General features: G+C 47.5%; 10 protein-coding genes and 1 pseudogene across 10 annotated transcripts in view; 5 read left to right on the forward strand and 6 right to left on the reverse strand.

The window, feature by feature from the left end:
- Positions 1-610, forward strand: part of CNC06830 (multidrug resistance protein fnx1, putative) — a 2791-nt gene extending 2181 nt beyond the window's left edge. The window contains exons 9-11 of the mRNA XM_024656906.1: positions 1-85; positions 184-339; positions 422-610. The exon at positions 1-85 is cut by the window's left edge and continues 52 nt beyond it. Of these exons, the coding sequence (XP_024512503.1) occupies positions 1-85; positions 184-339; positions 422-505 (325 nt within the window). The 3' untranslated portion in view covers positions 506-610. The remainder of the gene's footprint in view (positions 86-183; positions 340-421) is intronic.
- A 38-nt stretch (positions 611-648) lies between these two features.
- CNC06840 (phosphoprotein phosphatase, putative) lies at positions 649-3053 on the reverse strand. Its single transcript, XM_569927.2, has 10 exons — positions 2834-3053; positions 2670-2780; positions 2479-2613; positions 2226-2419; positions 1850-2165; positions 1593-1787; positions 1453-1542; positions 1191-1399; positions 906-1130; positions 649-847 (listed from the first exon to the last, which is right to left on the reverse strand). Exons 1-10 carry the CDS (start codon positions 2997-2999, stop codon positions 728-730), a joined length of 1761 nt encoding a protein of 586 aa, XP_569927.1. The 5' UTR covers positions 3000-3053; the 3' UTR covers positions 649-727.
- A 358-nt stretch (positions 3054-3411) lies between these two features.
- CNC06850 (conserved hypothetical protein) lies at positions 3412-5013 on the reverse strand. Its single transcript, XM_569928.2, has 6 exons — positions 4632-5013; positions 4471-4582; positions 3991-4412; positions 3879-3937; positions 3740-3819; positions 3412-3685 (listed from the first exon to the last, which is right to left on the reverse strand). Exons 1-6 carry the CDS (start codon positions 4920-4922, stop codon positions 3564-3566), a joined length of 1086 nt encoding a protein of 361 aa, XP_569928.1. The 5' UTR covers positions 4923-5013; the 3' UTR covers positions 3412-3563.
- Positions 5014-9799: 4786 nt separating this feature from the next.
- Positions 9800-13237, forward strand: CNC06860 (hypothetical protein). The gene is made up of 4 exons (XM_024656907.1): positions 9800-9949; positions 9996-10699; positions 10731-12846; positions 12919-13237. Exons 2-3 carry the CDS (start codon positions 10165-10167, stop codon positions 11015-11017), a joined length of 822 nt encoding a protein of 273 aa, XP_024512531.1. The 5' UTR covers positions 9800-9949; positions 9996-10164; the 3' UTR covers positions 11018-12846; positions 12919-13237.
- On the reverse strand, positions 9928-12567 carry CNC06870 (hypothetical protein). The gene is made up of 6 exons (XM_024656908.1): positions 12259-12567; positions 11974-12189; positions 11779-11922; positions 11533-11727; positions 11200-11483; positions 9928-11138 (listed from the first exon to the last, which is right to left on the reverse strand). The coding sequence occupies exons 1-6, from the start codon at positions 12368-12370 to the stop codon at positions 10848-10850; spliced, it is 1242 nt and encodes a 413-aa protein (XP_024512532.1). The 5' UTR covers positions 12371-12567; the 3' UTR covers positions 9928-10847.
- A 2023-nt stretch (positions 13238-15260) lies between the features above and the next one.
- Positions 15261-16010, forward strand: CNC06875 (hypothetical protein). Its single transcript, XM_024658470.1, has 5 exons — positions 15261-15419; positions 15473-15560; positions 15613-15644; positions 15697-15736; positions 15788-16010. Exons 1-5 carry the CDS (start codon positions 15351-15353, stop codon positions 15925-15927), a joined length of 369 nt encoding a protein of 122 aa, XP_024514325.1. The 5' UTR covers positions 15261-15350; the 3' UTR covers positions 15928-16010.
- Positions 16011-16180: 170 nt separating this feature from the next.
- Positions 16181-17930, reverse strand: CNC06880 (expressed protein). The gene is made up of 9 exons (XM_569857.2): positions 17740-17930; positions 17665-17689; positions 17527-17610; positions 17348-17472; positions 17221-17299; positions 16867-17174; positions 16605-16820; positions 16381-16546; positions 16181-16314 (listed from the first exon to the last, which is right to left on the reverse strand). Exons 1-9 carry the CDS (start codon positions 17865-17867, stop codon positions 16288-16290), a joined length of 1158 nt encoding a protein of 385 aa, XP_569857.1. The 5' UTR covers positions 17868-17930; the 3' UTR covers positions 16181-16287.
- A 1901-nt stretch (positions 17931-19831) lies between these two features.
- CNC06890 (hypothetical protein) lies at positions 19832-20905 on the forward strand. Its single transcript, XM_024656909.1, has 7 exons — positions 19832-19943; positions 20013-20103; positions 20159-20172; positions 20229-20241; positions 20296-20447; positions 20506-20539; positions 20628-20905. Exons 1-7 carry the CDS (start codon positions 19871-19873, stop codon positions 20830-20832), a joined length of 582 nt encoding a protein of 193 aa, XP_024512533.1. The 5' UTR covers positions 19832-19870; the 3' UTR covers positions 20833-20905.
- A 94-nt stretch (positions 20906-20999) lies between these two features.
- On the reverse strand, positions 21000-23005 carry CNC06900 (expressed protein). Its single transcript, XM_569932.2, has 3 exons — positions 22695-23005; positions 21404-22614; positions 21000-21324 (listed from the first exon to the last, which is right to left on the reverse strand). The coding sequence occupies exons 1-3, from the start codon at positions 22709-22711 to the stop codon at positions 21275-21277; spliced, it is 1278 nt and encodes a 425-aa protein (XP_569932.1). The 5' UTR covers positions 22712-23005; the 3' UTR covers positions 21000-21274.
- A 196-nt stretch (positions 23006-23201) lies between these two features.
- CNC06920 (hypothetical protein) lies at positions 23202-24161 on the reverse strand. The gene is made up of 3 exons (XM_569825.2): positions 23787-24161; positions 23662-23731; positions 23202-23592 (listed from the first exon to the last, which is right to left on the reverse strand). Exons 1-3 carry the CDS (start codon positions 24060-24062, stop codon positions 23288-23290), a joined length of 651 nt encoding a protein of 216 aa, XP_569825.1. The 5' UTR covers positions 24063-24161; the 3' UTR covers positions 23202-23287.
- On the forward strand, positions 23233-24113 carry CNC06910 (annotated as a pseudogene).
- Positions 24162-27500: the final 3339 nt, after the last annotated feature.

Genomic DNA, 27500 nt, shown 5'->3' on the forward strand with positions numbered 1-27500 from the left:
CCAAGTCTTCGGTGTCGGCCTCTCCGGCGCCGTCTTTCAAGGAACGCTTTCCGAGCAGCTTAACAGCAGGTTCGACTCGCCCGAGGTGCGTTTCCTTTTATCCCTTCCTTCCAGGGGCCAAAAGTGATATCATTGCATATTGGCTGACTAATTTCTAATTTCTCCTCATCATACCTCGTTCAGATTATCGATAAGCTCCGCCACGCCTCTCAGGCCATCAAGACGCTCCCAGAAGAATGGCAGAGAGTTGCCGCTCGTCAGGCCTACAGTATCTCTCTCAAGTATACTTTTGTTTTTGGTCTCTTGGGTGCTTTAGGAGTGTTCATTACGTCTCTTTTCGTGGGTCATTCTTTAATCCCTTCTTTCGTTGTGTACCGAGCGACCGTCAAAAGCTGACCACTTTCTCTGGTATGATATGTAGATCCCTAACGACACTATCCATGATCCATCAGCGCCTGTGCAAGTTGCTCCTATCCCTGATGAAGAGTTTGATGAAGAAGCGTGAGAATCAAGTGGGTAGAAACGGATATGAAGATGAAAAGGGCAGACGTTTGGTATTCTCATTTTAGTAATAGATTTATATAAAACATGTATCGATTTCTTGGTCCAGCTGAAAATTCAGACGAGTTTGACTTTTGAGCGAGCGAAAATGGAGATGTCGCATGCGGGATGCATATGCAAATGTCAGATGAAATCGGAATCCGTACTATAAAAGATGGTATGGTGATTAAAAGCCCATCGCGCTGAAACCAGAGCTGTACGCCATAGGCTTGACGTCGGGGTGAGGCACAGCGTCGAACTGGTGGTACGATAATGTTCCATCCGCTTGCATTCGGATGTAAGCAGCCTACATACCGACGTCAATGGTATTCCATTAAACATACATGGAAAGGAAAGAAACATACCTTGTTACCAGTTGAATCACAGTAATTGGGGCAACTGAACACAGTGATACATAAACCATCATGCTCGATGGCATAACCGTCTGCTCGAACTTCGTGTGATCGAATGACAGCGGTAATGTTGTTGAGTTCGCACCAACGGCGGGTGACGTCTGGCCCGAAACCAAGACCGACACCACGTTTTGAAGGTCCTCGGCCCACCTGCGCTTGTGGGTCTGTCCAAAGCATCTGCAAAAAGTAAGTGAGCAATGATGACCTTGCAAGCAGACAAGAAAAAGAAAAGCCTACCTCGCACATAATACCCTCCTGCCCCGGTTGTCTTCCGAACCTCTCAATCTTCGCAACCTCATCCAAAGTAACACCGTCCTTGCTAACGGGAGGACCACCGTGACAGATGAAGAACCGTTTTTTCCCCTCTGAGAGAATGGCACGTTTGGAGCCTTCGGACTTCGGGGAAGATGGGGGAAGGGTAGCTGTGACAAGGGTAGCAAGGGGTACTATGGGGATATCAGCTTGCGCCGATGTGCCAGGAACAGATAAATAACTTTACATTTCGTGAAGACGTCGGCAAAGAGCTTGAATGTCATCTCACCAAGTTTGGCCTTGCATTCACCTTCGAAGCCATACACCTTATTCATATCTGCATCTTCTGTTAGCTGAGGTACGAAGACTTGACTGCAGGTCACCAACCGTTTGTCTCATGATTGCCTCGGTTGATGTAGACATATTCCGGGTATAACCATTTGTAGGCGAATACTGTGAGGGCGACTTCAACAGACCACGATCCACGATCGACAAGATCACCGTTGAAGATCATGTAATGCTTTTCACTGGGAGGAGTGGTCATTGAGAGAAGGTTGCAGACATCGAAGAACTGTCCATGGGCTGTCCCAGAGGCACATTAGTCAATTGTCATAGTCAAAATAGTCAAAAGAGAAAATACTAACTGTCACCAATGATATCGCAGGTAACCCCATCGGGAACGACAATATCCACTAAAGTCTTCTCTTTCTCCACAATGGCCTTACATCCCAAGATAATTTCCCAAGCAACCCTCTTCGGGACCTTGCCACCCTTTTTAAAACTCTCAATCATCCCCTCAACAAATCCCTTTGTTGGGGTATACCGCGCGTTAGGATCGTCAGGAATGATGGGAAGAGGCATGTCGGCAGGTTTGGAAGATGTGTCAAGATTGCAGGCTCCGGATTCTATGAGAGAAAGACATCTTTGGGAAGCAGTCTCCGTCTCTCCAACTGAGATAGCCTAGCATGCAAGATCGTCAGTTTCCCCAAGTACACGCCGCAACATAGTATAAAGACAAACCTTCTCGAACTCTATTCTCCTGATCAATTTCGTGGTGATGGATAACTGGTCTCTTATTGTCTTGTTTCCGGGTTCAATGGCCAAAGCTTTCTTGAAATCGGAGACAGCATCGGTAGGTCGAAGAATAGCAAGTTGAGAAAGGCCACGGCGGTAGAAAGCTTTCGCATAAGAAGGGTTGAGCTCCACAGCCTTAGCTAGAAGCGAAAAAGTATCAGCATCACAAATAGGCATGTTATAGCTCATAGGGACGTACTAGCGTCAGAGATAGCGCCACCATGCTCTTCCATCTTGGCCTTACTCATAGCTCTGTTGTTCCAAAATGTTGGTTCTTTAGGATTTAACGCGATAGCCTGGGTGTAGAAATCAATAGATTTCGAGAAATTCTTGTCTATACGATCCATTAGTCAATTGTACGCTTGGCGAGAATTGGGTGATATCACACACCTTTAAAAGCCTTGTTGGCCAGAGCTTTCAACTCGAGAGCTTTAGCCGTTTCCTCCTCCGTGATGACCTTGTTGTCGTCCACCTCCGGCTCGAACACTCCGTCAGATCCCACTACATACTGTCGTTAGCTTTTTGACATCCAGGAGTCAGCTGTGAGAGTTTACATGAGAGACCAGCGAGCGAAGTAGCGCTCAAAACAGGTGAAGGGAACGGTGTAAAGTCATCTTCAGGGGCGGTTGATGGGGGGGTAAAAGATGGGACAGGGGACTCGACACCGGTAATGATGTCAGAAAGGCTACTTTTGAGCTTTTCGTGGTCGTTGTCGGCCATTGTAGAGAGGGTGAGTTAAGTGAGAACAGGATAGCGATGGAGAAGATCAGAGAAGTAATTGGTTCGTTGCGGATCGAGATTGAGCAAAAACCGCAAAAACAGTGAACGAGATCATGCAACGTCACAACTTCCTTTACGCGTCAGGTCAGCGCCAAACTTCAGAGCTCAAAACCTCTGTCATGTATGTCACCCTGGCGTAGTACAAGAGAGTATGCAAACATATGGTGGGCGCGACCCGCCCGTATTTTCGGCCCTGAAAAGTAAACTTGGATCGATGTGTAGTAACCAGGGCAAGTATGATCGCAAGCAGAAGGGTCTGCTGGTTTACGTATTTAATCACGCGAGCGAGCGATCGAACGACGACGGAGCCATGAATGACGATTGCAGCGTGGAGCACTTTATAGTTAACATCGACTCGCTATCTATTTTGCATTTCTTTCTTTCCTTGCGTCTACCTTTTTCTCTATTTCTTAGTCTATTCAAATTATCTTCCTAATTGCATTGTATAATTGCACGGTCCCCACACTTTTTATAACCCCAAACGAACGCCGTCTTCTTTCACAATTACGCCAATATCGGCTCGCCCTCGTCATCGAAGAAGACCGGAGTATTGGTTTTGAAGGAGTGTGTCAAAGCGGTCGCAATCTTGCTTGCCTCAAGAGCATCGATGGCGTTAACTGGGAGAGCTATGGGAAGTATCGAGTTAATAGATATCAGACAAGACTAGGTGAAGCACGTACGTTTGTTATCGAGGACGGCGGAAGTAAACTCGTTGATCTCTGTCACAAAAGCATCCTTGAAACGCTCGTAATAGGTAGGGCTAATTATATGTAAGCGGATTATCTCCTCTGCCACCAGATATCTGATAAAACTACTCACGTCGACTCGCTACGGACACCGTGAACATCGCGAATCTCCACTCGGTTAAGCTGAGGGTTCTGCAACATCGCGTCAGCCTCCACCGCATCCGGATTAACCTATGACAACTCACTCCGTTAACGATTACCTTTCCGTCCGTTCCGAAAACCTCAGCAAAGCAATCGTGACCATGCATAGAAGTCCTGCTCAGGTGTAACACCAGCATTTTGCCATTTTCAAACTCCACAAACCCTACTGCGTTGTCGACATCGTTGTCCTGGACAAGCTCGGGGTGCCGGATGTTGTGGCCCGCAGCAAATACACGGCGGACTTGTTTTTTGGGGTTGGGAATACCAAGAGAGGCGTCAAGGAGCCATCGGGCGCAATCAATGTCGTGGATACCACAGTCAATGTAAATGCCACCGGAAGCGGCTGCATAGGAGACGAAAAATCCGGACGGGTCATACTGATCGTTGGTAGCAGACTTGATCAAGTGGGCCTTGCCTAGTTGTCCGTTTTCAATCATCTTCCTCGCCTGTCGGTAAGACTCGTCAACTTCAAAATGATATGTTTAGCAGGGCTTCTCTTGGTAGGGGAACCGGTTCGGACTTACATCGGCGACTGAAGCCAATCATGACCTTCAAGTCTGGGAATTTTTCAGCCTCCGCAACGACACTCCTGGAGGTTTCGAGATCGATGGAAATAGGCTTCTCCAGTAAGACATGCTAATGAGAAGTCAGCATAGAACAGCACAGTTCACATTAATGAACTCACCTTGCCAGCATGCATAGCATCAATAGCCATGGGAGCGTGCCAGCTTGTCGCACTCGCAATTAGAACAGCATCTGCTCCACTGTTCACGAGACAGTCTTCGTAGTTCTCGAAGTACTTGGTACTCGGAGGCAAGTTGTCCTTCATCCATTGAGGAATAGAAGGTTTGGGGTCGGCTACTGCTACCAGTTCTGCACGGGGAGATCTGAAGGCAACGTTGAGAGCATGACGCTGGCCCATACGGCCAGCACCGAGGACAGCGTATTTGAGCTTGTTGGAAAAGGCGGCAGACATTGTGAAGTCAAGGTGAGGATGAGAAGGATGTGAAAGTAAAGATTCAAGTCGTAGTTATCCTGTGGGGATTACGCAAAGGGGGCGAATGTTTGTACCATGGGAGTGCATCGTGGACCGTCAAGTACGCTGGAATAATGCAATACTCAGCTGGTGGAGGCAAACCCCCAAACTTGTGCATCACCTCCGACTCGGTGTCCGGCAATCACGGTCCGACTACCGCCGGGGGTCAAAAGTCCGGGTGGGCTGGGTAAAATTACGTAATTAACTTTAATTATTATTAAGCTACTTTAGTTTCGCCGTGTCCGCGGTCATTTGTTTACAGCTTTGCTTGAAGCGCTAAGGTCAATTTGATGAATTGATTCCTCTGCTTGCTGCCCAACTTAACACCGCGGCCGCTCTCTGCCCACTGGCAGCAAGATCCATGGCTGATGCATCGTTCGCACTTGAACTGATAAACTCCGTCGCACTAGAAGAGGATGAAAATCAGCATTGAGTACGAGGCCGAATTGCACTACTCAGATACCCACAGGCTTCTCACCTTGGCGTCACGGCAAGCGAGACAAGAGATAGCTCCTCGGGTCTTCGGTCCAGGGGAGGAAACAACTCGAGGCATCAAAGTTAGCTACATTATTGTGCTTGTTGCTGGGTGGATTGTTTTGAGCTGTATTTGAATTCAGCCTCGGAGACCTTGGAGCCGGATTTCCGCCCAAACCTCTATTGCCTCCATTTCCTGATCCTCCACCCTTCTTGCCATTGCCTGAACCTCCATCACCACCAAAGCCCCCATCACCGCCACTAGCACCGGCGTTCCCCTTCTTGTTACCACCTTCATCTGCACTCTCGGTCACCTTCGCCTTCACACCGTAGCGTCTACCGTGGTAATGCTTTCTATGGTAATGCTTTCTATGGTGCAATGAGATTGTTGAACTGGTATTTACTCAGCACCTTCGTACAAACAGACTCGGAGAGCAGTGTACAAGATAGTGATGAGGAAAGACCAGAAAGTTACGAAAAGGAAAAATAATATTATATGGTATAGAGTCTGACCGAAAAAGACACTTGTCATCTATCTAATTAAGCAGCTAGACTAACTCCGTCAAAGATGACCGCTTCTTTGGCATGACCGTCCACATGGACGTGGTTCTCGCTTGGAATGCCGAGAGGTAAAGGACTGTTGTTCGTGGGGAGATCGGAGAAAAAGTCGATGTCGCTGCCGCAATTATGAGCAAAATGGTACCCTCAAAGCGATCTCTAGCCTCTTGATCGATTTTCTAGTTTCCAGTAAACAGCGTATTCGGCATATCGCTCCAGACCTCTTCAAGGTTATCCAGGTCTTGGCCGAAAGGACATCTCCATATTGAGAGTGGAATTTCTTCACAGCTTTATCATTCGCTTCCAAGACCACAACATCCCTGCCGTGTTCATCCTCCATCATCGCTAACCGACAAAAGCTCCAGTCAACAATGGTAAAGCCCAGTCGGCATTCGAACAAGGCGAAGGCGGTGCTGAGATACCAGATGGATTGAAAAACGCCTTCCTTGCATGCGTAGTAGAGAGACTCGACTGTTGCTCCCTCTCCGACTTAGTGCGCCATTTCAGTTCTCCTACAGCGCAGACTTTTTCGACAACACCGTCTCTAAAAACTCTGAACACGAATCCGGTGTGGTCGCCCCCTTCTCCGTTGATTCGGAGCAATCAGACTATCAGATATGCCTTTGGGTTGGGATTTGCGTGAAGATGTAGATGGGGCACGGCCATCTTTTGCGATTTTCGCGGCCTAAAAAAGACATCGCAACAAATCAGATATTGAATCCGTTTGATGTCTTGAGGAAGCTTACGTCTTTTCCTTTATAATGTTTAACAGCATCCAAATCGGACCAAGGTCGTCCCGCAAATGGTTGACGTGACAGGTCATAATTATCATACTTGAGACATCTCGGTATGCTTCTCGAACGCATGAAAATGGAAGAGAGATAAAAAAGGTAGCCCACCCAGGCCTCTGACTCAGTTTCATAGAATTGACCTTGGGCATCCATCCGCAGTGCGTCAAGCTGATTTTGTTCGCGTATCTTGGAGCGAGCATTGACGACCATCGTACCCGGGACAAAGTGTGGTTGGTTGATGTCGAAGGGAACGTGGCATAAGGGCGAAGCATATGTCGCGTTGGCGGGATAACCGTGTGGGGCGGACATGACTGAGGCCGTGATTGAATGATCCAATGTCAATGAACAAATATGAAATGAAGATACAAAACAAAGAAAGGGAGACTAGATCCAGATTGGATGGTGGTTGTTTTGCCACCGTACTCGTTAACTTGCATTACTGCGACGACGTGTCCAAATTTCGTCAAAAAATAGAACGAAATGTGATTTTGAAAACTGTGAAATGCGAGGTGGCGCAAGTGCGAAATGCACTTCTGTAAATGGGAAGTGCAACGGAAATGGTCCGAGCGACAGCTGATCCTGATGCGCCACCGAACCCATTAATCAATTCAATCCATCACTCATCAGCGATGGTTAGTGGAGGATACGACGCGGTTGTTTGGTAATAAGGACTCCTTCCGCGGTCATGGTCGAGGATGCCATCGTCGCGGATATTGTCGTCGCTGTCGTCAGAAGAGGGCATCAAAGAGGTAAGAGAACGTCTTGGTTAGAGAAGGATGGTACAGAAAGTTGAATGGACAAGAAGCTAAGGCGACAAAATATCTGTGATCTATGAAAAGGTCAGCGGATGTGGATGAGTCGGAGATGCGTGCTGAAAGTGATGTTGATGGGGTGTTGCGCCGTGCATTGGCTTGATGGATAGCATGATGGCCCTTTTCCGTGCAGTGATCCGATCAACTCAAAGGCGACCCCATTATGGTCGAAGGTGTTCCGATCAGCTCAAAGGGACAGTTGGAGTTGTCAAAAGTAACAAAGAAAATGAAATGCATTTTCAGAGTTGTTGAAGAGCTATTTCGCACTTTTCAAAATCACATTTCGCATTTTCTATTTTTTCACGAACTTTGGACACGTCGTCGCGGTATATACGGGAGTACCATCATCATAATACGAAAAGGCACTCGGCTCGCCCCAGTCGGCAAGTGCCGCACTTATCTGACAGGACGGAGTACGCTATCTGGGCGCCAACAATCGTTCTTACTGGGCTGCTAGGTTTCAGCAGCTCAGGAGCGAATGGTATAACCCCATTGACCAGGTCATAGGTAAGTCCGGCAGGAATTGGATCGACAATAAACTGCAGCTGAGCGAAGAGGAATGGGATGACTTGGCTGATGTTAGTACAGAAGCAATTCAACATTCATCAGCTTTTGCTCCTCTTTTTTCTTGTACTTTTGCACCAAAAGGCCAAGAGCGTTCAGTGTTTGATATCAAGTATGGAAAGCTAACTCCCATGCAGAAAGACCCAAAATTCATAAAGCTCAAAGCCAACCCTTTCCCCCAGTTTGACAAAATGCAGGACATCATGCAAGAAAAGAGGGCAACTGGTGCCTACACTGGCCCTCACCACCGCCACAACGACGACGTCTCCTATCCTTCATCCGGTTCTCCTTCTCCTGTCCATCCTGGTCAGACTTATACCATGCCTTCAGGTCGTCGAGTTGTTAACCGCTCCGGCCCCAAAAAACTTCTGGAATGTGCCAATCTCAGTCAAAGAAAGAGGAGGTACGAACGAAGGAAGGAAGAGGATGGGAGTAACGATGATGAGGATGAGGATGACAAAGACTCCGCCCAAAAGAGAAAGAAGAGCAAGAGGGGGTGGCAGAAGAAGAGGAATGTGCCGGATGGTGAGGATAGATCAGAATTTATTATCTCAAGACTAGAGGCGATGTTGCGGGAGGTAGTTCCTCAAAAAGGTAGCCAGTATTATAAAGAGGGACCTCTGAGGGTTATCGCAGACTGGATTTGCTCGCGGGATGATTTTGACGAGGAGCTGAAAAGAAATATTGTGAAGAAGTGTATGGCTGATGGCGAGTGCCGGGAACAGGCGATGTACGTTGCGACTGGGTGTGACAACCCGCTGTTGGAGGGTATAATTCTTGAGGAAATGAGGAAATGGTAAATGAATTTGCTGCCAGATTGTAAATTGTACAGTACAGAGGCAATCCATTCTCATATTATTGATCAATTACTCATCCGCTTCTTCATCCCTTCTGGCGTCTCTCCTAGTTAGGCCTTCCTCTGCTTGGATGCGCCCGCTGATACATCTTCCAAAGCGCATCTGTGTATTTCTGTCGTCTCACCCTCATGTCTTCTGGTACTCTCAAAACACTCTCACCACCTTCCGGTGTCTCATCGTCATCGTCCCCCTCACCCCTCTGTTCCCTCCTCTCCCTCTCTTTGCTCAAAGTCTCCCTCAATTCCTCCTCGTCGCCTTCGTCGGTACCATTGTGAACGCAAACGCATTGAGCATGCTGTTAGAGATTTATATAGTTAGTATCATTCGGAAGACGGAAAATAGACGGATGACGACGAAAGACGGTACAAGAACGATCCAAAGTCGTGACAGTAATTACTATTCCTTCCATTGGTAGGTACCAAACAGCTATGGTAATAAATTCGAAGTACATAATATTCTGCTATCTACTGCAGTGGAATGGAACCAATTGGATCGCTTAACCAATAGGAGACCCGGGTAGTATTTCCCTACAACGCTTTTTAGACGCTTTTAGATGCTTTAACTGGGGGCAGGTGGTGGGGAGAGTGGGTATCTTCAAATTTAAGCATGAATGCATCCTCCGTGACACGGACGATTTTTTTGAAATTTGATGGACTCACGAATGGACAAAAGAAGAGGTATTGGGGACTGAGGCTTTTGCCGCTCATAACCAAAAAAAGAGCAAACAGTTTATAACGATGAGCAATGCATCGGTCTAACATCCAAACCATCTAAACCAAAAGCTATTATTTTGTTGGGACGGCAGCGTTAGTAGGAGGGAACTGGTATTGGAATTGGTTCTATGCGCTCAGAAGATGGTATGAGCCACCTCATATCGAAGGTGTACATAAGATCCGTCTTCTTCCTTACAGGTAGGCTATCTCTTAAATAATCGATCAGATATTGACTAGTGTTCAGTACCGCAACTCTTAATCCGTTATCTCTCACATATTGTATACCGCCGGACGTCCCTCAGCCTTTATACATTCCTGTCATCTTCAACAATTCAATTCTCGAACAGGTTTCATATAAAATACGATCTCTCGATACCGGCCATACCATTGTTGAGAAAGTATACGGGAGTTCAATGAAGCGGTCGCCCACTCGTCCTCCGAGATTACGCATTACAGATGGAGACGATGATGAGGATGGAGGGCTCGAGCTAGAGCCCGAGATCGACCCTCTTTCGGCACTTGTCCTTCAGTCCGGTGGAAGAGTTGTTGGTCACCCCAAGGATATTGACCCCTCTACTCTTCCTTCTGTCAAACCACACGATTCTATGTCTCTCGTCTCTCGCAATCTCGCTCCATCAGAAAACATCCTCTTCCTTACTGTTAGCAAACCTAGCGTCATCACTCTTTCAAATGTCATGGACAAGAAGGGTGATAAATTTCACATCACTCCCAGGCGTGAAGCCGTCATCATTGAGTGCCCCACTGGTGGTAAATTTGTTGAAGAGCACAGGGGCAAAGTAGTCCACAAACCCGAGAAACCCAAGTCTGCTGAGCTTCGATGTGTAGGAGATGAAGAGATGGTGTACTTTCAAGCTCGTGGTGTTTCCCCTCTCAGGGTTGGATGGGAAAAGAAAAGCAAAGACAAGTCTGAGAATGGGTTTATTGAAGGTAGGTCTTTGTGCCGGGCAAGAAGATCAAGCCGCCCTCAAGTTCGCGGGTCAAGCGCCTTTCGAACTCGGATACCGTCACACGTCTGGTGGACGTACTTCCAGGCATGTCCTTAAGAGTGTTCAGGAGATTGGTATCCTTCATCTCTCTACAGAACCTGGATCTCATCTGTACGACTTTTTGTCTCTTGCCGATGGTATCCCAAGACGGATGTGTCCATCACTCTGGAGCATGAGGTGTTTGGCCGACCGTTTACGGGGTCCACAGTCATTGTCGTATCGTCCTGCTGTCCAAGCTTTTCTCCTCGCGTCAAGATGAATTGGATGAAATCGTCCCTCTGTTTCTTGCCGAGTTTGATGCCACGCCCAGTCTCCGGCCAACTGCAACAAAAATGGTGTTTGACACACCGTTGGCACTTGAATTGGTAAACGCTATCGCACTACAAGAAACATTCTCAGTCAGCGAATGGTGCAAAATGGACGAAAGGACTAAATACATACAGGCTTCCTAGCCTCGCGGCAACCGTGGCAAGAAATAGCCAGACGGACCTTGGGTCCGGTAGAACGGAGAAACGCATCTTTAATGGAACCTTTCTTGGCAAGGGTTTTGAAGGGTGTCTTGGAAGGAGTCTTGCAGGCCTGAGGACTGCTAGACTTTTTCCTGGGCTTACTGGGCGTTTTGGGAGTCTTGGAAATGACTGGGCTGGAGGGAACGGTCAAGTGAGTCTGAGGAGCTGGGGTGGCGGGGACGACCGAGGGCATAGTAATGTCGGCCAGGGATATGTCTGAGGAAACAGAATAAGCACTGTGCATCAAAAAGGTTGAATGACTTACTGAAATCCCACCCGATAAACTCATCCATCTTCTCCAGGCTGACCAGTTCCTGAGGCTCATTGGTGTTGATATTACCGTCGTTGGCCGGTAGTTGGCAGTCAACTTGCTCGGAAACAATCTGTTCAACAGGAATAACGGATTGTGCATTCTGGAAAGAGGAGCAAATAAAGTTCCAGAGATATTCGCCTTGCAATCCTGAGGTTCAGTCAGTATCAAGCTGCAAAGCAAGAAATACGCCTGGCTTACCAACAGACTGGCCAATTTGGAACAGTTGCTGGATGTCAACCTGACCAGCAGTGTTGACGTTGGTCTGGTTGACGAGGGGAGTAGCGGAGAAGGCGTTCACGTTAGAATCAGGAATGGCATTGGTATCCTGACCAAAGTTGGAGCCTATACTTTTGTAAATATGCGATCGCCAAACAGGGCGAGAGTGTGACTTACAAGTAGACTGAGTAGAAAGGTTGTATGGCTGAGCCTCGACCTGACCAGCAGAGTCGACGTCGTTTTCATTGCCAAGCAAATTAATAGAGTAGGTGTTGAAACCAAAGCCATCACCGACCTGAGCATTCAGGCCAAGGTTGAACTCGGTCTGGGGCTCGGTGGCAAGAGCTTCGTTAGTGGAGGAGATGGACCAGGGCTGGATGTTGAACTCAGTGTCTGTGTGAAGACAGATGTCAGTGAGAAATGAAAGTGGAAGAAGGTGTTGACGAAAGAGAGATGACTCACTTTGAACCTGAGCAGGGACGAAGAAGACGTCGGAGGGAGCGGCCGTGCTATCCGGAGCTACGGTGACAGTGGAAAAGAAGAAGGAGCTAAGGTCTTCCGTGGAGTTAGACATTATGTGAGAATAATAGGTTAACTAGGGCTGTGAGAGCTGTAAGAGGTATAAGAAGGTCGAGAGCTGTGAAAAGCGTAAAGGTTGGGAATGGAAGAAGAGAGTCTGAAGAACAATTTTACAACCTGGGTGGGCGTTTCTTATACTGTTTCTGGGCAGCAGAAAGCAGTGGGCAGTCTTGTGACGGTCTGCAGCGTTAGTTGGGAGGCGATGCCAACAGTAGCTGGGAGTATGGCTTGGTGTGACTTTTACCATCAACTTCTCCCTGCGACGTTATCCGCCATCGCTCTCTATATCGTCAGCTATTCCTCCAAACTTCCTCATGATGGGTATCTACAGAATCCTCTCTTCCGTGGTTATCCGCCTGCGGTAGCATAAGCATTTCATAATGCGTATTTTCAAAGATGCAAGACACTGAACAAGGAAGAGTTCGAAAGTGAAAAGGGTCGGTGTGATTTCTCACGCGCGAAGGCATCAAAGTAAGGCGCGTGACGAATGGCGAAGGCTGTCATTTTCCCAGGCTTTTGGCTTATCTAACTCCGTTTCCGTAGCCCAAACACCGCCGTGTGCGAGAATGGAAGTTGGGCATGATATAGCGGGTGTGCTGGAATCTTGATCAGGCAAGAAGGAGGGGGGCCTCGGCGATGGTGAGAAATATGCTGATGGAGATGCTGCGGCGATGGCCGGGGATTAGGAGGGCAGGGAGATCGAGGGCAGGTGACAGAGAGTAGCCGAGATACGAGAAGTGAGTGAAGCCGTAAAAGACTCATAGAAGTCGAACATCGACGCTGCTTGCAGAAGCTGGTGTGATTTTGAGCTGCGACGATCATGTCTAGGAGACGGATAACAACGCCTGTTGGCGAGATGATCTTTTGTTGATAGTTACAACAATGTTAAATTGATACAAGCTTGAGAGATTCGTGAGATTGGACAAGGTGTACCGGTGATACCGTGCTCAAGAAACGGGGTTCACTGACATGATAAGTCAGATTCATTACGTGCTTTATTTGTAGCTATTTGAAACATTAGCCCGGAATGAAGGTGATAATGGTCGGGAGTACTTGCCTGGATTAGTTTAAGACTTTTTAGTCTTTTGCGGTTGCTTGACATCTACTCCCAAGTCCTAGACATATTGCCGATTAAGGTCGTAATATAGCTTCCCTATTTCCTGCACACATTCGGACATTACAGTTATAAGCTTCTCATTGAACATCAGTAGACCCATCGGCCTGGATAAGGTTGATAGCGGCAGAATAATTGTAAGCTTTCTCGATCAGGGGTCAAGAAAGACGGTTATAACGTTGACATGCGGAGAAAAGAAGAAGAGCTGTACGAGTAGTGATGAATTGGATATGAGAGGAATGCCGGAGTGAACTGTCGCAAACGGCTTTGTTGTGGAGTAGAAGGGTGATGGATGGAATTTGCGTGACTTTGTTGACTGACCTGTCTTTGAAGAGCACGAGAAGACAAAGAGGAAGAGGTTCTTCATAACCGTCCTCCTCGGTTCTTGGCCGCCGCTCTTCGTCCTTGTCGTCGTCGCTAGTCGTATTACAGCTTGTCTTTTCGGGATTACGTAACATTACCTTCAGGTAGTCACTGACGGTCACACTGACCGATGTCAATGGAGCTGAGGTCTCAATCAACAACTGTTTATGTATCGATGGCGGCTGCTGGAAACGTCGGTTGAGATCAATAATCTGAGGTTTGAAGTGTAACATGAAATGAGAAGTGAGGAGGGGTATCCTCGAGACATGCATGTGTCGCTAGTTCCTTCCAATTTAGCCGAGGCGTAGTTTTGATTCTCTTCTTTTTGAAAGACAGCAAGGAAATGGGGGAGACGAAAAAGGGGGAGACGGACGACAGAGCAGCTTTCGATTTCTAAGTCCAAATATGAGTTCATCTCTTGCAGCGGAGGGCTGTCTACCCCGGATGGAAGTGGTATCATCCATTGTAGCAATTCATCAGTCACGCCATGAACATCCCTGAGGATAAGAGCAACTGGACACTTGTCTTTTGTCACTGAAAAGGCTATCCGTTAAAGGATGATATCTGCTAGTCATTGGGGCTCTGAGAGGTCACATACAAAATATGTGCTTGCCAGTCTTCCCATGGCGCTCCAGGAAGAGAAGGGTAAGCTCATTTTTCAACATCCAGACCACTTTCAGGTTCATCACATTATCAGTAATTCTTCTGCCGTTGGCAAGGCGAGTCAAGTCACATGGACACTAAATTGATTTAGAATTACTTTCCCAACCGGGCCGGAGCCGGTGACAACAAGATGAGGATTTTCTATTGCACGAAGAAGTCGCCATTCGACCTGCACTTCCTCGTAGTGGTAAACTGATTGGCGGAAACCTATCAACACGATAGGTTTACTTTCAATCCCGAGTTGGGATACCGAACGGTTGTTGTGAGCAGGAGTGAGCCAAAAAATAAAAAAAATAGTAAATGCAGGAGGTAACTCTTCGGGTGGTCATAGTAACCGATGATCGTCGTCGGACTCTTCCTTATTTCTTTTTCTACCGTGCGTGGACGCACACGGTGAATCCCGCTCAATCATGTCAGAATGATGATGAGAATAATAGATATTGCGTAAAAAAAAAGAAACTCCACATCCTTGATTTCCAGCAGCTTTATCTACTAATAAGGTGGAGTAGTCCATATATTTCGAAAGTCTGTCCAAAAGAAGGATTAAAATGGTGATGAGAGGAAAGGTCTTGGCGTTTCGCGGCTTCATTTACCGCCGCGGAGAACTTGCGGACGCGGGTATCGTGGACGAGGAGTCAATAATAAATAATTGTACTACACCCGGTGACAGCCGTGCCACAATGATGAGTGAGTGGGTTTGTAGACGTCACTCTCTTCCCTCAATCATTCTCATTAGACATATATATATTCATGAAGGCAGAAAAGACAACCCGCGAAAACCAGTCCTTCACTTATCGAGCATCACCGCCGTAGGCATAATAACGATTTGACCAACATGCAACAGCCATTCGCACGACTCTCATGGTCATTAATATACAACTCGACGAGGCCATTCTCTCCTCTCGTAAGCAGCCTATACATGTCAAAATTCAGCTCTGATTTTCGTATTCAAAACAGCGTGGCTCTGTCATCCGCACTAGACGACTTTACTCGACTGAGATACCGCCTCCGCCGCCTGTTACCCCTACTTCTTCGAGCAAACCTAGTGAGCTCATAAATCTCCCCTGGACTGATAGGATCTACTGACACCAACTTAGAATGGGGTTTGGTGTTCATTGTTGCTGGTCTGGTAAGTAGGTTCAAAAGACCTAGGAGAGTAAACTGATAAGTATTTCTTACAGACAGCATTGGGCGGATATGTCGTCGTCAGGAACGATACTGGTAAATGCCTCTTTATCGCCTTTTTTCTCATGGCTGACTTCATACCATTAGTGCTTGAGTACAGGCTTGACCAGCTATCGCAAAAGATAATGGGGAGGCCTGATGAGAAGCAGCTTTTTGAAGAGCGAAGGCGCATAGACGAAGAGGCTAGAAGACGATTTGTTGAGCCCCCTAGCAGAAGAATTGTGTAGCGTATGATAGGCACTGTGTACAATGTTCTCAACCAAACTGTAAATGTAAAATTCTATCTTGTTGACATGTATCGAATACTTTACTGGGATTCAAAAGTTATCTTCTGACATAGTGATGCAGTCTTAATCTTGACCTCGAATAACAGTTGCGAACATGAGCAGAACTGGCTCGCCAACCTTAGACAAGTGGAATAATATGCTATTTTCCACCAACACATGTCTGTGTGAAAGGGAGAGGCTCGATCTTGAACGGCAGATAGAAAGTACATGCATGCTTCTTTTAAAACACCACAACTTTGAGGTATTTAAGACACTTTCCAAAATCGAAAGGCGGCATTGTCTCAGCAGATATTGATTCTCTTATTCCTCGTACTTCTCCAAACGCATCTGAGGCAATATCGGTCAGCAGGCGTATCCAAGAATGAGACATAGCTCAACTGGTTTGTGACCTACCTTACCAGCGAAAGGCTGCAAACCAGCAGAGATCCTCTGCCCACCAACAAGCGCTGTCCAGTCCATGATATCACCACCATGCGCTCGGGCTGAGAGCATGTGCTGCTGGGCAACATCCATTACAGGCATGGGAACGTTGTGTGACTCAGCGAGCTGACGAATGTGTCTGATTATCGATCTCACCGTCAGCTTCAGGCCGTCATGTCAAAATAAACGAGACGTACCGAGCATCGTTGATACCTCCGCCCAAGTTAAAACCACCCGTGCTATCAAATTTGTTTTTGGTAATTCGGTCAGCATATCTGATCAAAGCGGGGCTTTTGTGTTGGAGCTTGATGAGTTCAACGAGCTGATCCGATCCTACGCCGGTTTGGTCACACAGAGTGAAGCATTCGGAGAGGAGCTCGATGAATCCGAGCTCGAGAGAGTTACCGACGAGCCTAATTCTTATCAGCGAACATGCTCTTAAGCTCTGACTATACTCACTTGAAAGACATGGCTCGTTCAACATTACTGCCCAAGTCCATTACCTTCTTGCCAATAGCCGGCACAAGAGCGTGAGCAGCGTGCTTCTTAGCAAAGTAGTCACCAGAGATAGCGAGAATAAGATCCGCAGTCTCGGCGGCACGAGGGACGCCAAAGACGGGGCAAGAGAGGAAAGATCGATGGGGCTTGGAGGTTGCAAGTCTCTCGATACGGCCGGCAGTGGTGGGGTATACAGTACTGGTGTCGACAAAAATGGTGCTTCGGCCATGACCGCCAGGAAGGATACCGTCACCTTTGCCCTTCTGAGTCTGTCTTGATGTCAGATTTGCAACATGCCAAGTAAAGCGTACATACCTCTTGTCCATTGAACAAGTGGTTATAAACCTCTTCCACAGCCTCATCACCAGCCAAAGAAGTCACGATCAAGTCGGCCCTGTCAATGAACTAAGCTTAATTCATCTTGAACCACATTAGTGCTCACGTTCGTCCAATTTCTTCCAAATCAGCCTTGACCTCATACATGTCCTCGGTCACTCCGTTCTTCTCCGCGTACTCAATAAAGTCGGTGACACCCTCCTCCTTTCGGTTGTACACGAGTAAAGGCGGCTAGAGCGTATGTAAGCAACAAATTTCCCTCTTGATCGAGTAAAAGATTCATACCTGACCATTCTCAGAGAGGTGCTTGGCCAAGTTGGTGGCCATTCGCTTACCCATCTCACCCAAACCGACGAACGCGAGTTGATCCTGTACTCTAAGTCAACATTATATCTCCCACATGTAGTCACACCTTCATCTTACATGAGCGGGAGTGGGAGTGGAAGGCCTAACAGAACATGAGCTTAGCAGCACGAGTTGAAGGAAAGTATCACTAACCTGGAGAAAGGGACAGGCTTCTCATCAAGCGGCGTTCTGGTGCCAGAAGAGGCAAAGGTGTCTCCTTCTGTCTTCTCTGGAGGAGGTGTTACTGGGTTTTCGTTAAAGTGTGCTTTGAGTCCTGACATTTTTGTGAAGATGGAGATGAAAATGCAATCAAGAGAACAACCCAAATCTTCGCGGATAATGATCATCCGCCCCGTCGCATCCTCGGAATGGGACCAGGCAGCATGACGTTGCGGGAACAGCAGCGGAAGCAAACGGGATGCGGCAATGGCTCGCGTGCCTGGCCCAAAATGTTCCTTTGGATGCCTAAATGGATTAAGTTATTGCGCGCCTAAATTTATATAAATAGACTGGAGACTGGAGTATCAAAATACCGACATCTGCGTGCGCCAAGTCGATTCTACGTGACTACGTCGGCGTCACGATACCAGTACATCAGCTCTTTGCCTGCAATGGAGGAACAAAGCATTACCCAGCCTGCTGCATCCTCAAAGGTACCAAGACGCCGCAAAGCATGTACCTGGCGGTGCATCCAATGACAACGAGAGATACAAAAGCGCCCACTTGCACACCACCTGCTATACGTTGTAGTAGTAGCGTCAAGGGTGGGTTAATTAGTTCCAAGGCGCGAGAACTCCCTGGCTATCGGGATTAAACCTTCCCGTAGGGATGGTGTTTATGTGGGAGAGATAGTATCGTAGATGCAGTAAATAGGTAGTAGGCTGGCATACACTACTAGGTACCATTGCGTTTTTACCCCTTTCCCAAGGGTTGGCTGTTGCTACAACATATGTCTTGGAAAAGCGTATATTGAAGGGTGACACATAACGATGGATCATTGAATATTTTGACTCATGTAATAGTCAGGACAACGATGGGTTTCATCGGATTGCCGATACGCTAGATCCAAACCTGAAGAGGCTGAAAGGGTTACCACGATGTTGGAATTACTGTTCCTTGCCGATGATGCTTTGAATACCCATCGTAACTGAGAAGAAGGCTAAAACAACCATGCCTAAATAAAAGGGCAGCCCACGAAGGATTAGGTCAGTCGCTTCGAAAATTGTTAGCTAGAAGGCAACTTCATTCAAGGAAACGTATTCTGCCAAACCTCATTCTATTGAATATTAATAGTCCTCTTAGTTTTACCCAGGGTCGAAAGTGCCCTGCGATAGATAAACCTAGCTGAGCTGCATTGCCTGTCTGAAAACTGCGCCATACAAAGTAAGTGCTGAAAGAAGCAGCGGATGCAAAGCCGGTCAGAAAGCAGACATAGATGGATAATAGCAGATTTGTGCATTTCGGGGCGCCAATCTCGGTTATCAAAAGACGGATGAGACGACAGTATATGGGTAGCAGATAGATGGTGCTGAGGCCGCGAGCGAGGAGAGGGGGAAAAGTCCTTTGCCAGTACATTGTACCTTTTGTCAAAATTGAGCTGTTCAGTGCATTGAAACCCCTTGAGTGTATGTTGATACCCTTGAGTGTATGTTGATATTTCCCCGAATAAGTGGACAAATTCTGGCGGCTATCTGACTGTCGGTCCCTACTTTTGAGATTGGAAAATTTTTTTGGATTGAATATGAGACATACATATTATGAATTTATGAATAGGAATATGGCGGAAGCTATGGGCACTATGGTTGTAAGTGCATCTTGCGGTTTACCTCACGAGATTTATCAGCCAATGATTATGGTAGGATGAGCCTTACGTCAACCACCAACTATTACCGGTAGGTGGGACGGATGATACTACAGAAAATGAAGAACTAGACTGTCCCTATGATGATATCGTCCATATTTCGAGACGTTGGTAGACACAAGGGCGAAAGATGTAAAAAATAACCCGCCTTCCTTTGCTTTAACAGCTGGGAACCATTATATTACCACCTACAACGAACACATAAACATTTTATAAAACAAATGAACAACGAATGAACAATAATTGCAGCTGAGTGACTGAAGACATAAGGAAGGCCTTGTCCACTGAACACCGTGGGAAAGTGGCCTGATCCTGTCCACCGTTGCAGCGGCTGTTTGCTTATTGCGAGCGAGTAGTCCGTCCGCGATCATTTGTTCGTTGGCCAGCGAAGTATTCAGACAGCTGAAAGCAATAATCCATACAATGAGCACCACCCCGTCAAGATCAGCACCACCTCCTCCTCCCCCCGAGGAGGATTCCCAGGGAGCTTCAGCCAGTGAGTCATGCCTGCTTCCGATCGGGACGGTGACGACAAGTACACTGCTGATACACGATTGACCGATAGATGAGCGATTACTGGCGGCTGCCAAGACTGACAACGAAGGAATGCTGGAGGATGCGCTCAAGGAACTGAGTGATATCAACCAACCTGATGGGTAAGCTCTTCATCCGCAAGATTAGGCGGCAGAACTGACAAAGGGACCATCACAGCCTTGGTAACACTGGTATGTCGATACTCGACTTTGTTACGAATAAATGTTAATGCACTCCGGATGCAAAGCCCTCCACTATGCGTGAGTCTATCCAGAATAATCAAGGACTCATGTACAGTGACTGACTCTTCTCAGTATTATTCACGCATCTACAAACGTCCTCGAACTTATCCTTTGCCACGACACCTGTGACGTCGACCTGAAGAACAGACTACAAGGAGACACCCCTTTGCACATTGCTGTTAGAAATCGATGGGATCAATATGAGGGTCTGAGGTTGTGGTTAGGTACGTGCAAAACTACATCATATTACGGGATTATTAACATGGCTGATTTTGAGTACAGTACAAAGTTTGTTAGAAGCTGGTGCGGACACCACGTAAGTCTCACCTATTCCGAATCTTCGCGCAAATCTCCTAGCACTTCAAGACGTGTACTCGATCTGATCACATCTCTCCTCATTACAGAATCCGAAACCGTTACAACGAAAAGCCAATAGACATCCTCCCCCGCGCAGACCCCAACGCCGACCTAACATCCGACGACGAAAAGATTCGCTGTGCGCTCCGCCAGGCTGAAGCAGAGGCTTCACTCGCAATCTCAGATGCTGTGGTAGATGACGATGATGAGGCTGAGGTGGACCCGGATGATGTTGCGTCCGATTCAGATTAGGGTTAGGTTACGTTAGGTTAGAGATGAAGGGGGCTGGTGACGTTGTAGACTTTGGGCATGTAGCAAGACATCAAGATGCTGGTGATATTTGACTAGAGGGAAGAGCCGCGGTTTTTGCATTGCGAATCCTGCGGCGCAAATGCTGAATCCTAAGCAGGTGCTAACATGTTCCTTCTTGTTTTTCATGTTGAGATACCATGATAGAGTGGTATTGTTCTAGCTTCTACAAATCTACACATAAATAGCCTTCAAAAATCTACACAATACCATATCCCCATCATCCTAATCTTGCTCAATAGACGTCCTTTGCGAACCTCGGCCGCGGTACCAAGTTAATCTCCATCGGCCAAACTCTTGTCTTCCACGCGCTCAAAACCGGCCTGGAGTATGGGCATTCCACAGTCGTTGTCCCTGTGTGGCGTTGCCCACACTCCTGGCAATGTCATAAGATATCTTGTAGTTTAGCAATTGTGGCGCCTTTATGACCGATACCTATCACATTTGAGACGTATTAGCAAATGATGGTCGGATCCTTTGTGAGGTGCTGAGAAAAGGAAGAGGTTTGACTTACGGCCGCAAGAGACACATTGCATTTCACCCGGGGTAAATTTCATTTTCTCTAAGACCTCATCTGCCAACTCTCTCTTGAACCCCGCTCTGCCAATCAAATCCTGAGGCAACCCTCCTTTAATCGCATCATCGATCAATCTCCCGACTTCCATATACCCTACGCCAGTATCATCGTCATCGTCATTCTCTAGCTTGGTAAGAATGTGACCCTTGTGGTTCACGAACACCCAAGACGTGTTTTCAAGGATGGCACCAGCATTCGCGCCTGAGGGGAAGAGATTTTTCACAGCTGTACCAATTTGCCAGCTTCGGAAGTTCCATTTAGGCCCTGGAATCCCTGTCGATGATTTACCTGGATTGACGAACACCGCTCCTCCTCCTTCTCTTTCCCCACCCTCGACCCTCCCAATTTCACCCGTAAGGATACAATGTGATGAAAAGTGGTAAACATTTTTACACCCCTTTAAAGAAGGAAGCACCTGATGCACGATATCATGCACGCAAAACGTCTCTAGCGAGGACCATCCATCGTCGATCAGACGGTTCATACGCGCCACAAGCTGGTACTGTTTGATTGTCGTGAGTTCCAAGTGCTCGTCCCATGACTGGGAAGGCACGACTGGATAGGAGAGGCAGAGCTTGGTAGGTCGAGAGGTGGAGATGAGGGATTCGAGGAAAGCTGGGTTATGGGGTCGGTCGTATGTCTCTGGGATGTAGGTACGGATCTCATCAGCGACCGGGGGCAATAGCTGGACGGATTGGAGGGAAGGTAAGATGAGGTAGTTGGGAGAGTAAGCATTGACTGCAGATGTAAACGCTTTGGTCAGGGGGGAGGAGTCTGCAGGAAGGGAGTGAATAGAAAGATGGCGAACGTGTTGGAGAGCCAGGATACGACGGAGAACTGCACGCTCAGCGCTGAAAATGGTTTCAGACGCGACTGCGTTGTCGACCTGCTTCCCCAACGAGTCTGGAGATAAAAGAAAATCGTCGCCCAAGAAGAACAGAGCGTAAGTCTTCTTGGGCTTGAAAGATACTTTGCGGTAGACGATAGGGCTGAGAGCAAAGTAATAATCTTTCGAGCATCTGTGGAGGGCCGCGAGGGTAGAGTGTGCTCCGCTTCCAAAAAGAAAAGCCGCGATGCGAAGGGCGAGGTCGACGGGAAGAGGTTGCCCCTCGTTGGGAGGAGGTCGGTCTATGGTGACGGTCATACTACTGTCTCAATGAAAGCAGTAAGCTTTTTATTCGATGCTGACTGATTAATTTTTGAGTGGAGAACTAAAGAAAAAACGGACTTTTCAAGGGTACGCATCGCCACTACAATCCGAGTAGGATGGCTGCCTCGCTCGCCATCTGCCTTCGTGTTCCCCACTTCTGAACTCCCCTGGCACCACTTTTTTATCAGATAAAAATCGCTAGGGACCTGAGATTAGATCTGTCGGCCGAAGACGTGTCGAAGCGAAGAAAGCCGAAAATCCTTTGTTATATTGACGCGACTTCCTTGCTTTTCTCGCGCGAGTTTCAGAAAGAGTTATACAGGTCAAGTCGCTGTTTTCTATAAGAGGCTAGCATAGTATATTAATCCCAATGGAAATGGGAACGAAGATGGAGGATGTTTTCTTGACATCGATCCCTTCTCCGTTCGTTTGAGCTTTTCCTTAATGACACAGGTCCTGCGATCGCCTAAACCATCGATTACGTAAGTTTAGTCAATGGAATACTTTTGTGCTATCACCTGATTTCGAAGACATTTACTAATTACGTATGTTCAGACGATGACATGCAAGTGAGCTGATGCATGTCTTGTATAAAATCTACTAGGGGTAAAGTACCCAATAATCTAATATTCAGTCTTTAGGCTGCCATGGCGATGACTATTTCAGCCTATCTATGGAGCCACGACAGTTCCGTCCTCTTTGATCCTCTTCACTATCCTTGCAGGGTTTCCTGCCACCACACACCTATTGGGCACATTCTTCGTCATAACAGAGCCGGCGCCTACAGTGACCCCATCCCCGATGGTGACACCAGGTACAATGATGACACCTCCACCTAACCAACAGTCTTTGCCGATGGTGATAGGTTTAGCCCATTCAGGTCCGGTGAGGCCATTCCGTTCTTCTGGGGATAAAGGGTGAGAGGGTGTGTACAATTGACAGTTGGGGCCGATCATGGTGCGGTCACCGATGGTTACTACATATAAAGGTTCAAATGGTAAGCACAGACCAATTATATAAATGTGAGGATAGCTCAGCTACTTACTAGGGCAAACGTCAAAGAACTGGCAGTTGTGGCCAACATAGATATCTCGACCGAAAGTGATTGTGGAGCCCTAAATTTACTTGGGTTAGATGACTTTCTCAACCTTCGCATTGAGACATGCTCACATATTCGCAAGTAAAAGGAATATTGATTATAACATTTCCCTCTTCACCGCCCGTCAGATTGACAAGATCGGTGTACAACTCCATTCTCTTCTCCGTCGACCTGGTCTGATTGATCTGACAAAGTTTCTCTGCCTGTTCGTCCCGGATTCGGCGGAGATATTTGTCCATTGCGAGATAAGGCTTGCCAGCCACCATGAGCTCGAATTGGGTGGTGTCTTCGCCCTCGACTGGGGTAGGAGGTTTGACTTTGGAGAAGGGAGCGCCAATTGAGCACATACTGGCGAGTGAAGAACGAATGCGATAGATCAGATGGAGAGCAATCTATGAAAGGCGTTACATGTTATTTATATATGATCGTGATTGCACACATTATCATATGAGAACGCGTATATCGCGTTTACATTCGTTGCGACAACGGCGCGATACATATCGTCAGAGTTTAGCGGAGGAACCACGGGGATGTCGCTGTTCTCCCGCTCATCGAATATTATGATTACAGTTCGAGCCAGCTGTACTCGTACGGTGACCTTCAAGCAGTACCCCTTCTGCATCATATCGCAAATATTGTCAAACCCTGGTTAAGTAAGATCAAGCAAGATCAAATCTTCACCGCGCATGGACGCATCTCATATACATAGAGAAATCCTGATCAGGCGCGGGCACCAATTGTTAATGGATATTAAGCAGCCCGATCAAATGCCCCATTGCCTGACCATATCTATTCCGCATGATCGGTAGGCAGGGGAGCCCCGATCTTATTCAAAAGATGCATGATCTTACGTTCAGTTTGCAATGGCAAACGGCTTATATTATTGAAGATCGTTCCACCCAAGCTACGCGATCATTATCGACTATTGCACGACCTGGGAACAAAGGAAAAAAGATCGTGCTTTATAGACAGCATTTATCTTATACCTCGGGCCGCACGATCTATCATGATCAAGAGTAATGAGTTCATGATCTTGCAATATCATATCTGCAGCTGTGTTGATAATGCCTATTACATTATCAGTCTTTGGACGCGCACGCACATATTCTTAGATTCTGGTACAGCAGTATACAAAATTAGTATGGACAAAACTACTGGCCAAACAGGGCACATCGCCGTTGGGAGGCACGATCTCCATCTCGCCAAAGCTTAACACCTTCGTTGCCGAAGATGTGCCGAAGATGTATCTGCATGTAGTGAAAAGAAGAAAGAAAGAAGAATATTCAGCAACTCGAAATATACTGCCTTTAATCATAATTTACCGGTTGTATTTGGCCAGGAGTTGCTCCATGGCCTCAGCCGAGAAAGTCTTCATGATCTGGACAAGGTCATCGTAGAGTCGTTGTCAGCGTGCCAGTGGCAACATCGCCAAAGACATCCCTCCAACGGAACACAGACCAAGCAAATGGCACGCCGGCGACCGACCCTGCCGCGCTACCGTTGTTACATATTATGTCAGCCGCGCCCTCTTTCCATTTGCCTTTGAATATGTATAAAAACATAAAGTCACATTGACAGTGGCTTGGAGTTTATAAGGAGAGCCGGGAACAACAACGCCAAGGAAGCTACTGCCAACAGGAGGTCGGCAATCACTTCAAACCGAAAAAATAAAAGTGAGCAAACAACCCGTATTCACTTTATTGGTTGTTACTACTCACGGTGGAAAGCCCAGTGCTTGGTGCTGAGCCAAGCAGCCACAATGGGCCCTCTTTCCTGGTGGCTGGAAGGGGTTCCGGCGCCCACCTTTGGCAGCAGCGACATGGGAGTAAAGGTCCCGTAGCTTTGCCCTGGGGTAAGTTCATGGGCGGGACCATTGTTGCTATATCGCGGAGAGGACGCAGGATGGGGGGGGGGGGGGGGCATTGGGGTGGGGATTGGGGTCTTACATCTTGAATCTCATTACCCGGAGCCATCCAAGGGTTGCTGGTCACTGGCTTGGTGTCTTTGAGGACTGCCGGAATCGAAAGGGCCTAAGAAACCGCCTCCAGCAAAAAGTCGACAACCACTCTAAAGTGAAAAAAAGTGAGCAAACAACCTCTATCTACTTAATTGGCGGTTACTCACGGAGGACTGCCCAGTGCTTGGTGGTGTACCACGTAGTGGACACGGGGGGCCTCCCTTCCTGGTTTCTGGAAGCGGTGGCGGTGCTTCCTGCCGGCGGCCGCGACGTGAGAGTGGTGTCAGGAGGCTATCTCTTCTGGCGGTAGCCTTCAACAGGTCGTGGTTCTTAAATGGACTGGGAAGCTCGGCGCTCTCCCAGTGGGACATCAGAACTAAAAGGAGTCCTCCAGGCGCGTAATGACAAGTCTCCGTCGAAGGAGTCTGTGCTCATTTTTTTTAAAACTATGGTCAGAAAGAGTCAGCTTAGAAGTTGGAGAAGTCAGCTGTAGTCATACTGACTAAAAGATTGTTAAAGGGTTTGAGAGAGTTACGCGTTATGAGACGGGTGTACGGATAATTGTATCGGGTGTCTCTGATGGTGTGTCTAGTGGGTCTCTCATGTCTGAGGCTGGGTATCTGTTGGTCATGAGTATATATTGGAAGAAGAGATCAAGTATGAAAGGGGATGGAAGAAGAAAGCAACACGACACGACACGCCATCCTCGTACGCTCGAGCCATCCGCCACAAGCACACATGCGAGCGGGAATACCTCTTGGGAATAGTTCGGACCTTCTGCCGAGGACGCCACCGGTGCTGTATGATGTATAGCGCCCCCTCAGAAGGAATCACCGCTATGGCTCCCGAAGATACTGTGACGTACGAAGTTATTAAGGAATTAGTCGAAAGAGAAGGCAAAGGGGAGTGGCAACAAAGATGTATGTTGGAATGAGGTAGGAAGGTATTTGGGGATTAGTAATGGTTTTCTCCCCATTTCTTTCTCATTTTGATCGACACTTGCGTTGGCTTGAAAAACCATCATGCACAGACCTTGCGTAGTCGTTAAATAACGAGCGTACGGGCAGGCAAGTAAGCGGACGCGATAATTGAGGCAACGAACAGCCACACACGACTCGCCTTTTGCTCGAGGTCCCCGAGTATCGATACCACTCACCTATACATATCCGTTACCAGAGAGGTTAGAGGTTATATTTTATATTGATATCGATTGTACACGATGTCAGCAAGATATCAGCGACAGCCAAACGGAGGCTTATTAGATTATCCCGTAAAAATACGTCTGGAGCCGACATTCCTCCGCCGTCGACTGTGAGTGGCAGTGGCACGGAACCTTTTGGATGTATAATCAATAGGAAGTTCGCGTGTCTCCTTACGACAGGAAATGAAGGGCACATCATTTCTTGTTGTTGAAGGCGAAGATCTGCCTTCCGTAACCATGGATGATCCACCTATAATAATGTATCCGCCCAACTATTTTCTATCCGTAGATGGCCTCGACGATGGTGAGAAAAATTGCTGATGGAGATGCTGCAGCGATGGCCCGGGATAGGAGGGCAGAGAGATCAAAGACAGGTGATGTGGAGTAGTCTGAGGATTCAAGGGGCAGAGTTAGATCACAGGCGATGATAACGCTGAATGCGTAAGCTGGTGCGACCTTGAGCAACGGCAAAGATGTCAAGGAGCGGATAATGATTGCGGACAACATTGTCTGTTGTATGCCGAGCCTACAATGATAGAAGCTGGGATAATGAGTAATATTGGTCGAGAAGATGCGCTGTGGTTACCGCACTCAAGCAGAAACAGCATCATGATGATATGACAAGTC

Source organism: Cryptococcus neoformans (genome assembly GCF_000091045.1).
Source record: "Cryptococcus neoformans var. neoformans JEC21 chromosome 3 sequence".
In the NCBI taxonomy this organism is placed as follows: domain Eukaryota; kingdom Fungi; phylum Basidiomycota; class Tremellomycetes; order Tremellales; family Cryptococcaceae; genus Cryptococcus; species Cryptococcus deneoformans.